Raw genomic sequence first — 12,708 nt, 5'->3', positions numbered from 1 at the left:
AATAACTGGCTGCATCCTTAAAGGAAGTTTTCATATCTGCAAGTTTTCTTTAAGTCATTAGTAAAAGTGAGATTTCCTCCATGCAAGGCATGCCAAATGGCACACCCAATATAAAAAGTTATTTTTGTCTGAATATGTTGGTCATCATTGGTCAAAATGCTGCACAGAGTCACAGGGACCTTTTGTTAGCCCCTGGTAACAAGTGTCACATCAGCACCAGTGTACGAGTCTGTGCCTGGATAGCTAATGTATGTCCATTGAAAGTTCAGCTTTCCTAATTCTAAAGCCAAGTATGCTAAAGCAAGGTGGACAAATAAATAATGACATTCTACCAGTTTGACCTTAAAGTGCACATAAAAGCAAGTTTACTTTCACGGGAAATGTTTTTTTCTTCATGTTGGCCCCTGCATATGAAGCATCTTAGATTGATAAATTTTAATTTTGCATATAGGTGACTTTTACTATTAACTTCGACTTCAATCTTCAAAACCTTCACAATCAGGCATCTCTCAGTTTCGAAGCTTTCAGGTAAAACATAATGAAGTCATGAATTGCTGATGGATGGCTCTTGTAATACTTCTTTGTAAGTAATTCCCTAATGTTTACTTCCACAGTGAAAGCCAAGAAGAAAACAAGGCAGATAATTTGGTCAACCTCAAAATTCCTCTTTTGTATGACGCTGAACTTCACTTGACAAGGTAGGTGAAGCGAGGGGAGCCTGTTACCATCGACACTACTCCCGTTTAGGGCCTGTCTGGCTTGTGACTTAAGAAGTTTACTGTGTGCACATTGGTAACTAAATGATTTGAATTAAAATGTTTCCCCCTTGTCAACTAAAACAAGAGTCCACAGACAGATTGGTCCCAAGGAAAACCTTGAGTGACTTCAGTTTTACTGACTGAGAGCAGCACCAGAGAGGCAGAGAAATAACCCTCTTGCTACACGTCATGGTGTTGCCACACGTCTCCCACTGCTCTGCAGGCCCTCAGAGGAGTTGTGAACTTCCCAAGTACCCGAAACAGAACTCTCAAGGGTCCGAACACTTGCTAGCATTTTTTTTTTCACTGCCGAATTCCTACTGTACATGAGATCTCAGGGAGTATCCACGTTCCTGGAAACTGATGCCTCTCACACTGTGCTTTGCACATAGCAGAGCCACAGAAAACACTGGATTTAATCCCAGATTCAATGTCTAGATTATGTCTGATTTCTGCATGGAGAATTTCCTGACAGAACAGATTAGGGTTTTCTTCCAATTGGGAGGAAATGAAGGGTGTTCCAAAGGAGGTCACCCATAAAGAAATGCTTTATTCCTTGACTTCGCCTGGCCAAAGTTACTGAACTAGAGAGCAGTGGTCAAAATGGTACTGGTTGAGACTAGCTATTGTGAACTGTTCAGAAAGACAGGTGTCTTGGGAAGTGGGTAACATATAAGTACCGCAAGTTCTAAGGGCTGATATTATCCTAATTCACACTTAAAAGGGAAGTGAGCTCACGGCACAGCTGTGCAGGTGCATGGGCCACCAGCGATGCTCACCTCCAAAGCTGGTAACCAGAGCTCTCTACCTGGGGAAGCACTAAGGCAACTTCCCTGCACAGATCAATGACCCCTAAAAAACACAACTGCAGTGTTTTCCCAAGGAGAACAGTGAGAGCAGGTTATTCCAACTTCTACCATTTCATCCAAGCCCCTAAAACTCTGGAATTTGTGGATCATCTAGTGTACATTGCTGAGCAAAAACAAAAAGGAAAATATGTCATCATGTCTAGAGCTTGAGACTCGTGAGCAGAGATGAAAAGAATGTTTCTGCATTAAGTGAGTAGAAGCAAAATCAATCCAAGTCATCCGTCTCTGAAAAATTCATCAGTAACTGCAGGCTTCAAAGGATCCTCACTTGCTAAAATAAGTAACTGAAAACAAATGCAACCAAAGAGATAGAAAATGCAACATTATCTGAATTTTTTTCATCCTACTCTCATTGATTCTTTATTCCACTAAACGTTTTTGTCAATACATCCTTTTGATCATTCTGCTTTCCTACCATGAGCAGCTTTAGGAGAGGGGTATGTGTGTGTGTTGAGAGACAGGGTCTGGCTCCATCACTGAGGCTGGAGTGCAGTGGCCCAACTGTAGCTCCCTCCAGCCTCCAACTCCTGGGCTCACACCATCCTCCTGCCTCAGCCTCCTCAGTAGCAGAGACTATAGGCATGCACCACCACACCTGGCTAATTTCGGATGAGGCCTCTCTACGTTGCTCAGGCTGGTCTCAAACTCCTGGCCTCAAAAGATCCTCCTGCTTTGGCCTCTCAAAGGACTGGGACTATAGGCATGAGCTCCCACACCCAGCCTTTTTCAGATATTTGAACATGAAATAAGTATAAGTTTAAAATGGGACTTCAGTTTTACTGATTAACATCTTTAGCTATGTATTTTTGTGATGGTAACTCGGATTCTAATATATGCTGATATTCTTTAAAATAGTCAAAAATTTAACATGGAGAAGTATAAAGAACAAGAGCTAAGATGGCTTCTAGTCCTGCCATCTGAAAAACCCAGACGTCACAGAAAGATGCACAATGAGCGGGAGGCCATCCCTCCCTGGCTTCCCTTGCTCCCTTCCGCGTAGGAGAACAGTGAGCCTGTTTCCAGAATACCTGCCCGACACAGGTTTGCTTTTCTACCAGGATGTAAGCATGTAACACTCCACATACACACATGTGCACAAACACATTTTATTGCCCCAAAGGAACATACAACACTCTTCTGTATCGCTTTTTACATTGTCTTAGAGAAGTTTTCATAACAAGACAGGCAGATCTAACTTACACTAGTCCTGGGTGGATCGTAATCGATACAGCCAAGGCGGTGTTAATGAGCTCTTTGGATACAGCCAAGGCGGTGTTAATGAGCTCTTTGGCTGCTGTGCATTTTTATGTTATGTGTCATAGTATAAGCAATGCTGGAAAAATATTTTTGTAGCAAACATCTTTGCAAACTTTTGAAAAAACGTCCTCTGCATTGATTGAGTGCATCCCTCAGCAACGACTTTGATACTATACAACTGTGGAGTTACAATGTACAAATACGATGGGTGGGAACAGACAGGATTACTTCTTCAGGATCTCTACCCCCACCCAGCATAGCTAACTGCTGTCACAAATATCTTGCTGACCGCTTAAGTAATTAGAAGAACACTTCAGTAACAAATACCAAATAGGTCTCTTTAGAGTTCAAAAGCAGAACATACAAATTTAGAAATTGGCCCTTCTTAGGAGCTCACACAAAGATCATCTGGAAAGCAAAGGAAATAATTCATGCGCAGACAGATAGCCAAGACTTATGTTTCAAAACTAGTCAGTTTTCCCATTTTCCACATAAGGCTGACAAATCACTGTTTCCCTTCATATATAACCTTGACAAACACCACGTCTACTCAGATCTCCTTGTGACTTATTTTCCTTTTGAGAATTTTGAAAAAAATATTTAAGACATAAGAGAGAAAGATAAGGTTTTAGTAAAGAAATTAACAAATTCTATCCCAGAAAATGTGGAGCCCAGTTTGTTTTTAAGAAATAAAATCAAGGGCGGCGCCTGTGGCTCAGTTGTTAAGGCGCCGGCCCCATATACCGAGGGTGGCGGGTTCAAACCCGGCCCCGGCTGAACTGCAACCAAAAAAAAAAAATAGCTGGGCGTTGTGGCGGGCGCCTGTAGTCCCAGCCACTCGGGAGGCTGAGGCAAGAGAATCGCTTAAGCCCAGGAGTTGGAGGCTGCTGTGAGCTGTGTGAGGCCATGGCACTCTACCGAGGGCCATAAAGTGAGACTCTGTCTCTACAAAAAAAAAAAAAAAAAAAAAAGAAATAAAATCAAGGTTAGGTGCCCATAGCACAGTGTCATGGCTCCAGCCACATACACCAAGGGTGGCGAGTTTGAACCCGGCCCAGACCAGCTAAACAATGACAACTCCAACAAAAAAATAGCCAGGCATTGTGGCGGGCGCCTGTAGTTCCAGCTACTCGGAGGCTGTGGCAAGAGAATCACCTAAGATGAAGATGTTGGAGGTTGCTGTGTGCTGTGATGCCACAGCATTCTACTGAGGGTGAGATAGCAAGACTCTGTCTCAAAAAAAAAAAAAAGAAAGAAAATCAACATCCTACAATTAATATAAATTGTCAGGGGGGAAGAAATGAAGAAAACACACCCAGAGCTTCTCAGACTATTCTCACCATTTGACCCTCAATCCTCACCTAAAGAATTCTGCCTCGGAGCCCCAGAAATGAGTGGAGAGGGAGGCCTCCAGTTGCATTGCAGCCTGAGTGATCCTGCAGGGACTCCTCTGACCCAGGAGTCAGCACATAGCTTACAGGCCTTAGTTGGCAATCCCAAGCAGAAGGATCAAGATTAGTCCAAGGCCTTTAGATCTAGTCTAATGAAACTTCTGGGCCTTTCTAGTGGTGGAAACAGATTTGACCACTCCAATTCAGACCTAACCCATTTGAGTTTGTTTGAAACTAGAGAAGGATAGAAGAAAAAATAATAAGCTATGTTGATTGGTTTGATGTAACCACGTCAGATTGTATAAAACAAAATCAACACATTGTACCCCACATATGCATAAATGTATTTATGTTCTATGTGTATTTGACTTAATAAAAAAAGATGAAAAAAAAATAATAATATGGAACATGCATGCCGTGTTTCACAGACATCCAGTAATGAATACTGCAGTAAGCTAATACCCAGAACTCTTCTCCCACTCCAAGTGGAAAACCTCGGCTCATAAATCCATTTATCTGACCAACACAGACCAAGGGTCAACTATATTAACATGGCAGTCAATAAAACAGCAATCTTGAGAAAAGTTCTATCAGTTCTTTTTTTAAACTTTTTTTTATTTTTTATTCTTTATTATTTCAGGTTAATTTGAGGGTATAAAGAATTTGGTTACAGTGTTTGCATTTAATAGGTAAAATCCCTCTTATAATTATGTCCTGCCCTCAAGAAGTGTGCCATACACCCCAACATTGTGCCCAGTTACTCTCAGCTCTCAAGTAATATTTTTGTACTTATTTTAGAAACTGGACAGCAGATAAACCTAAAATATACAGACTCTCAGCAAAAAGTCTATGAAAGAACCGTTTTAGAAGAAATTTAGGTTAATCTTTGAAACAATGTATTGGACAATGAACCCCTAACAGGCATTTGTCTTCATTTAGTGCTTTTGCAACTAAAATTAAACTTTTACTTATTATCTAAGCTATAAGGTACTTAAATAAAAGAGATATTAAGCTTTGAGAACAACAAAAGTACTAAAATATCTGGCTCCACTGACATCATTCTACAGATCCACCAACATAAATTTTTATGAAGTCTCCTCGGATGGGAAGGTTCCTTCCACTGTGCGCAATTTTGAAGATATTGGCCCAAAATTCATCTTCTCCCTTAAGGTTGGTAAACCTGTCATAAGAATGGGCAAATGCAGGAGAAGGGGGGAGGGGAATAAAAAATAAGTCTGGGGAGATAAGAACAAAGTAAAAGGAAATTGAAATACACCAGAGATTCTCCAAGGCTCACCACCTTGAGGAATTGTGAAAACACGGGTTGCTGGGCTTCCTTCTCGGAGTTCCTGATTTAATCCATCTGAGGTGGGTCTGAACATTTGCATTTCCATCAAGTTTCCAGATGCTTCTGCTGTGGGTTCAGGTGCCCTACTTTGAGAACCTCTAGGATAGATCACAGATACGTAAACAGCTGGATTTGTGCATAGTTATGTGTCTTGGATAAGGGATGATACATTTTAAAGCAAATGTTCAACATCAATCAACAGAAAAAAATCATTAATAACAATTTTGCAATATATACAGACATGTGTCTTTTTATATTTTTAATAATTAGAAGTTTTAGAAGTTTTCCATGTAGATCAGTGTAACCTGGCTTATTGTACCCTCAATGAATCCACAACAATAAAAAAAAAAAAAGAAGTTTTCCATGTAGAAATACTATATATTTCTGAAGAATTATTTCTGTGTATTTCATGTTTTGTGTTGTCATGTTAACTTTAATTCTCTAATTGTTAGTGGTATACAATGGATATTTGTATATTGAGCTTGAACCCAAAAAATTTTTTAGAAATTAAAAAAAAAAAAACAGAACCTTACTTTAATGATATGGCTGTGGAAAAGTCTTTGGAATAAGATGATTATGCCAATTTATCCTTGGATACCACTTCTGTTTGAGAAGTTTACTATTTGTATACAAATGTGGGTTTTGTACCAGTCATAATAGATAATATCCAAAAATATTTTTGAATCAAATTCTAAGCAATTATTAATCTAAATATTATCAGTTATAAAAGAGAAATTAATTTGTGAAAAAAATGAACATTTTATAATACATTAAAGTTACAGAACTTTGAAAAGGGAAAAATTCATCCACCACCCTAAGTCAATACCATTTTACTTTTGTATGTTCCTTACTAGTTCATTGCAAGGTCGCAAACCTGCAAATTTGCGGGAAAAAAAAAAAAATCTTTACGGTATGTTGATTTGTGATCCAGATACTGGAATTTATAAAATTTGAATAGTATTTGGCAACTGTGTTCTTTCAATCAATTGGTAGTAGTAATAAGATAACATTCATATAGAGTGTAGTATCAGCCATTGCATCAAGGACTTTACACATGTCACCCCCATTTAATTTCCAAATCAATTAAGAGGTTTGCTCTATTCTTATGCCTTAGCCAATGAACAGAAACCCCACTCGTGAGAAGAGATGCTGTACCGATGCCCTGTATCAGCACATATCTGCTGGATTGCTCATTATCCTTATTTTACAAATAAAAACACAGAAGCATCGAGTGGTCAAATTCCTTGCCCAAGCCACACGGCCAGTCGGTGGCAGAGTGGGACCCTACTCTCTGGCAGCCCAACTCCACAGATGGTGTTTTAACCATGTATGGCACATCTCTCAAGTCCAAATTATTTACCCATCAAAGTTGGAGATGTTGAGTTTTTTCCATTAAGAGATAAGATCGAGAAACCCGAATATGCCTACAAAGTGATGACTCACTTTCATATAGACGCAAACTTACCACTTTCTCGTTGCCCTTAATCAATACAGGGCTTATTGATCACTTTTCCTTGCATCTTATACATCCTATAGCAATACCACATGTTTCATTCCCTATGTAGGTGACCACAGGAAGTGTTCCAGTTAGCATGGCATCTATAATCATCCACATCCCTCAATACACCAAAGGAAAGAATCCACTGATGTACCTGACTGAGGTGCACACAGACCAGGTAAGGGTGCCCAAATTATCCATAAACACATGTACTTTTACAGTGTTTACCCCGTGAAGTTGGGATGATTGTGTCTGACATCTTACAGATGGAAACAGAAGATAATCCCTGTGCATCCAGGGTGACAATTAACCAGCAGTCACTGTTATATTAGAAGATTGTTACAATAAAATAAATATTTGAGTCTAAGGATTTACAGGTGGCAGAAATTATTCCATAAATGCCGTTTCAGCCAGGTGAAGATCTGACTTTGTCAGGCTCTGCTAAGAAAAGACTAGGAAGTGAAAGGTTGAACCTATGTTGGGAGCATAGTAGGTCTATGGTGCAATTTGTAGCTGGTCTTTAAGCAGTCAGCTGGACTTTCTTCTGGTAATTCTCCAGTAATATTCAATCTTGGGTGTTCATTTCAATGACTCAGGTTCACTTTTTCAATAAGAGTGAGAAATGCCCGGATTCAAGCGAGGCAATTAACTCAGAATCTCTAGATCAGTGGTTCTCAACCTTCCTAATGCCGCGGCCCTTTAATACAGTTCCTGTGGGTCGCAACCCACAGGTTGAGAACCTCTGCTCTAGAGCTAAGACTCTGACACAGATGTTTTTCTTTAAAAGCTCCCAAGGTGGCTCTGCCTTGCAGCCTGGGCAGAGAAGCACCACTCTAGTCAAGCTGTTTGGCATCGGCTGACCCTTAGTCCAGCACTTAGCTGGCTCTACGGTCATGTAATTCCTCTTGTGAGCATAGGACACTATGGAAAATCAAAATCTTAAAATGTTTCACAGAAAAGAACCCCAAATCAAATCACTCAGGCTATTGCTATTGCAAATTTGCCTTACATCATATGGACTAATTTTTTTTTCTTTTTTTTGAGATGGTCTCACTCTATCACTGAGGCTTGAGTACAATGGCTGTGCTCATAGCTCACTGCAACTTCCAATTCCTGAACTCAAGTGACCCTCCTGTCTCAGCCTTCCAAGTCGCTGGGAAGACAGGCATGCACTATACCACCTAGCTAATTTTTTTCTATTTTTAGTAGAAATGGGCTCTCAGGGCTCTCACTATTGTTCAGGCTGGTCTCAAACTCCTGAGCTTAAGGGATCCTCCTGCCTTGGCCTCCCAGAGTGCTAGGATTACAGGTGTGAGCCACTGTGCCTGGCCACATAGAGGCTATTCTTATATCAAGTCACATTGGGAGGATTTGACTACTTCACAGTCTACCTGAGTGACTATAAGGAGTGTGGCCAGGTCCGTGCAGTATAAAGAAATCTAACAACCCCTCCCTTGCTTCAACATGTGACAGCAGCGTTTCTTAACGTGTTAAAAGGAACATGGTAAACATTTTTCCTTCTTGAATCTGATTGGGTGTATTTCTTTATAGGCTGGTGACATCAGCTGCAATGCAGATATCAATCCACTGAAAATAGGACAAGCATCCTCTTCGGTCTCCTTCAAGAGTGAAAATTTCCGGCACATAAAAGAATTGGTAAGGACAGAGCAAGGTGTGACTGTTCTCTTCAGCGAATCACTGTTTGACCTGGAATTACAGCACTTCTTTTCTTCAACCAGCCGATATCACAGAGAGTTCTTATTTTGCCTTTGATGGCTTACATGAATCGAGATTTAGAAAATACATGCTCAATTATAAACTATTAGAATTATCAGTTATACAAATTCAAGTTCCAGACTTCATGACGTCAAAAGGATTCGTGTGAAACCACTGTGCATAAGCGCTGTGCACTCTGGAAGCATTGAGAAGAGCTGGGGAGGAACCGGGCAAGCGCTTCAAACGCAAAGCCCCTTAAATCCCCCTTCCACATAATCACGGATATGTTTTAGTTAGCTCATGTGTTACCCTACTCTGTTTTAAAATACTTTATTATCTCTTGCTCCTGAGCTCTGCCTTCTTCTTCGGGAAAGAGACTAGTCTAGAATCTAGCACAGTGCTGGGCACCTGTTAAGCGGTCAAATAAGTAAACATTTAGTAAATAAGCTCTGTCCCAGGGGTCCTCAAACTTTTTAAACAGGGGGCCAATTCACTGTCCCTCAGACAGTTGGAGGTCAGACTATAGTTTAAAAAAAAACTATGAACAAATTCCTATGTACACTGCACATATCTTATTTTGAAGTAAAAAAACAAAATGGGAACAAATACAATCACACCGCCGCGTGTGGCCCGTGGGCCGTAGTTTAAGGACCCCTGCTCTAAACAAACAACAGCTCTGCCCTGTGAACAATACTGAAATTCTCTTGGTTTTCTTTGATTGCAGTTGTGTTATCTTGTGAAGGACAGGGAAAACAGGAAAACAAAATAAAATCATGTTTCTTCAAACGTGCATTAATCCACAAATAGATACATGTAGGTTCTAACATAAATAAACATAAACCATGCTACTTTTTGGCTCTTGACATAGGCCAATATACCACAGCCTTTTAAAAATACATTATTTTTTAGAAGAGTTTTAAGTTCACAGTAGGATTGAGTGGAAGGTACAGAAGTTTCCCATAGACAACCTGGGCACACATACACCCCACCTTCCTTACTGTCAGAATCCTGCCCCAGAATGGTGCATTTGTTACACCTGATGAAACTGCATTGACAGACACATCATATCACCAAAGTCTATAGTTTACATTAGCGCTCACTCCTGGTGTTGTTAAAATCCACTGTTAGAGTATCACAGAGTATTCTTATTGCCCTGAAAATCCTCTGTGCTCTACCTATTCATCCTCCCTGTCCCCAACCCCTGAAACTGCTGATCCTTTAATGTCAACTTATCCATCTAACAAACCCATCTTTATCATTAGGTTTAATAACTAAATTGTAGTACATTTCATGTAGTTCAGTAATTTACTTAACTAGTACATTGTTGATAAGCATGAGTTATTTACTGTTTGGAGGTTTTTTAGGGTTTTTACTTCTGGAAATTGTCATGCAATAAACAGGCTTGGGTGTATTTTGTCCAAACATTTCTGATTATCTCCTGAGTTTCTTTCTACAGACAGGGAATGTCTGTGGCAAAGGGTGTGCACTTTTTACATTTTGAGAAATAGTCCCAAAATCCATCGCAGAAGGGTTTTAATTATAGCTCATGAGATTGCCTGTTTCCCTACATCCTTCCCAGCACTGGGTTTTATCTATCTTTGTAAAATGTTAGCATTTCTTTTTAATACTCATACTAATCCACTCTCTACATTGTCTCCCTCATAAGAATTGTAGAACTGCTTCTTGTAGCAATGTTACCTGCTGGCTGAAAGACCTTCGTATGAAAGGAGAATACTTCGTTAATGTATCTACCAGAATTTGGAACGGGACTTTTGCACTGGTAAGTTTTATTTATTGGATTTATCAATAACAAGGAAACAAAGGACTTCACTGTTAAGAAGTTCTTCCCTGGGCCAGGTGTGGTGGCTCACACCTGTAATCCCAGCACTCTGGGAGGCCGAGGTGGATAGATTGCCTGAGCTCACAGGTTTGAGACCAGCCTGAGCCACAGCAAGACCTCATCTCTAAAAATAGCAGGCGTTGTGGCAGGTGACTGTAGTCCCAGCTACTTGGAAGGCTGAGGTGAGAGAATCGCTGAGCCCAAGAGTTTGAGGTTGTTGGGAGCTATGATGCCATGGCAGTCTACCGAGGGTGACAAAGTGAGACTGTCTCAAAAAAAAAAAAAAAGTTCTTCCCCTTGGACAAAGTTAGTGTTCTGGCTAATGTCATTGATGCCCCAGTAACCCAGAGCAATTTTACCCTGGAGGGCAATACATTTCTATCCCTTTCCAGTGCTCACCAACATGGCTGTGCCTTGGAAACGGTCTGCTTCTGAGACTCCATGCTGACCTGCTCCATCTGTGGGACTGTCATCAATGCCACCTCCACTGTCCTGGGCAGTGAGGGCAGCCTGCCTTCTCTCTCTGCACATCTTCCCATCTCCTCCACACACCCACAGCCAAATGTCTGTCTCTGTCTCCTTCTTTGCACTCTCAGCTAATTGATCTCAAACCATGCTGTGGGCAAACTGAGCATAAGCCCCTGCCTCCCTATATTAGAGCCAGGGAACCACTCTGCTCTGCTGGTTTACCCTTTCTCAGATGAAAAGAGCCCAGTGAGCACACTACTTTGGAAATCACGTCAATTCCCGTGAAACATTTGAAATGCCAAAACAATGTCAGTGTTGTTTTTCCATGTGGCAATTGTGAGTCTGCCATAGGGATATTTGATTTCAGCAGGAATTTTGGTGGCCAGAATTTCAGTCTGGCATGAAAACTATAAGGAAAGACAGGAGTCTTTAAATCTGACGGCTTGGCCGGCTCCAACTGAGGTGGCAAAATAGAAATTTTGAAACCTCTTGGGGGTGTTTTGTAGCTCTCACTGGATTTTAAAAAATCAATACATAAATCATTAGTTCCCAAGGTACTTACAATCAGACTCTACTTTCTATTTTTACTTTTTTACCATTTCATGACCCTTCCAAATAAGTCCCCCTCCCTGCCTCAGAGTTTTGTATGAGATTGGAGAACTGAGTTCCCTCCAAACTTGTCTCTGGAGTCAAAATATAAGCAATATTTTTGGATAAAGACATAGTTTTAAAAAAATAAGTGAAAGGTTAGAAAAAAATGCAGAATGGGGAAACTGTGGGAGGGAGGAGTTGAGTTACCTTTTTGCTTGCTTTCGTTTCATTTTCTTGTTCGTTGCATTGCTTCCAAGCCTTCAGGGTGATGGTTAATCCTAAATATGTGAAGAGTGCTGTTAGTTACACCGCCTTCCCAGCTGCTGCAGCCGGGTGCTCAGGTTGACCGATTGGTTCTTGGCTCCCTGGGTTTGAGGAACAAATGTTTTCATAGCAAGCTCTGCCAACCGGGAAGGACCCCGGACTCTACACATCAAAATGCAATCACCCCAGCTCTGTAAAACGCATTTGGGCTTTCTTGAGTTTGTCTAATGCTACATCATTTTAACTGTGATTTTTTTTTTTTTTCAAGTGCCTTCCAAGTGGTCTTCAGAAGCAGCAGTTTCATTTCTGGGAACAAACTTTGTTAGAAAGTTTTTTTTTTTTTTTTGAGACAGAGTCTCACTATGTCGCCCTTGGTAGAGTGCTGTGGCATCATAGCTCACAGCAACCTCCAACTCTTGGGCTTAAGTGATTCTCTTGCCTCAGCCTCCCAAGTAGTTGGGACTACAGGCGCCCGCCACAACACCCGGCTATTTTTGTCATTGTTGTTGTTGCAGTTGTCATTGCTGTTTTAGCTGGCCTGGCCTGGGCCCTTAGTGTATGTGGCCAGCGCCGTAACCACTGTGCTATGGGCACTGAGCCAGAAAGTGTATTATTAATATTTATAACTTTCCACATGGTTATCATGGTTAAACAGAACCATTTCATGAAATGAACCTGAACCTTTTGTGAAGGGTCAGATGTTCATTC

General features: G+C 40.8%; 1 protein-coding gene across 1 annotated transcript in view; it reads left to right on the top strand.

The window, feature by feature from the left end:
- Positions 1–12,708, top strand: part of ITGA2 (integrin subunit alpha 2) — a 118,989-nt gene that overhangs the window by 93,893 nt on the left and 12,388 nt on the right. The window contains exons 22-27 of the mRNA XM_053590783.1: positions 452–528; positions 615–698; positions 5,343–5,445; positions 7,189–7,299; positions 8,673–8,777; positions 10,504–10,617. Of these exons, the coding sequence (XP_053446758.1) occupies positions 452–528; positions 615–698; positions 5,343–5,445; positions 7,189–7,299; positions 8,673–8,777; positions 10,504–10,617 (594 nt within the window). The remainder of the gene's footprint in view (positions 1–451; positions 529–614; positions 699–5,342; positions 5,446–7,188; positions 7,300–8,672; positions 8,778–10,503; positions 10,618–12,708) is intronic.

Source organism: Nycticebus coucang, chromosome 1, assembly GCF_027406575.1.
Source record: "Nycticebus coucang isolate mNycCou1 chromosome 1, mNycCou1.pri, whole genome shotgun sequence".
Taxonomy (NCBI): Eukaryota; Metazoa; Chordata; class Mammalia; order Primates; family Lorisidae; genus Nycticebus; species Nycticebus coucang.
The sequence above is the reverse complement of the archived record's forward strand: the minus strand, read 5'-3'. Positions and strand labels throughout refer to the sequence as shown.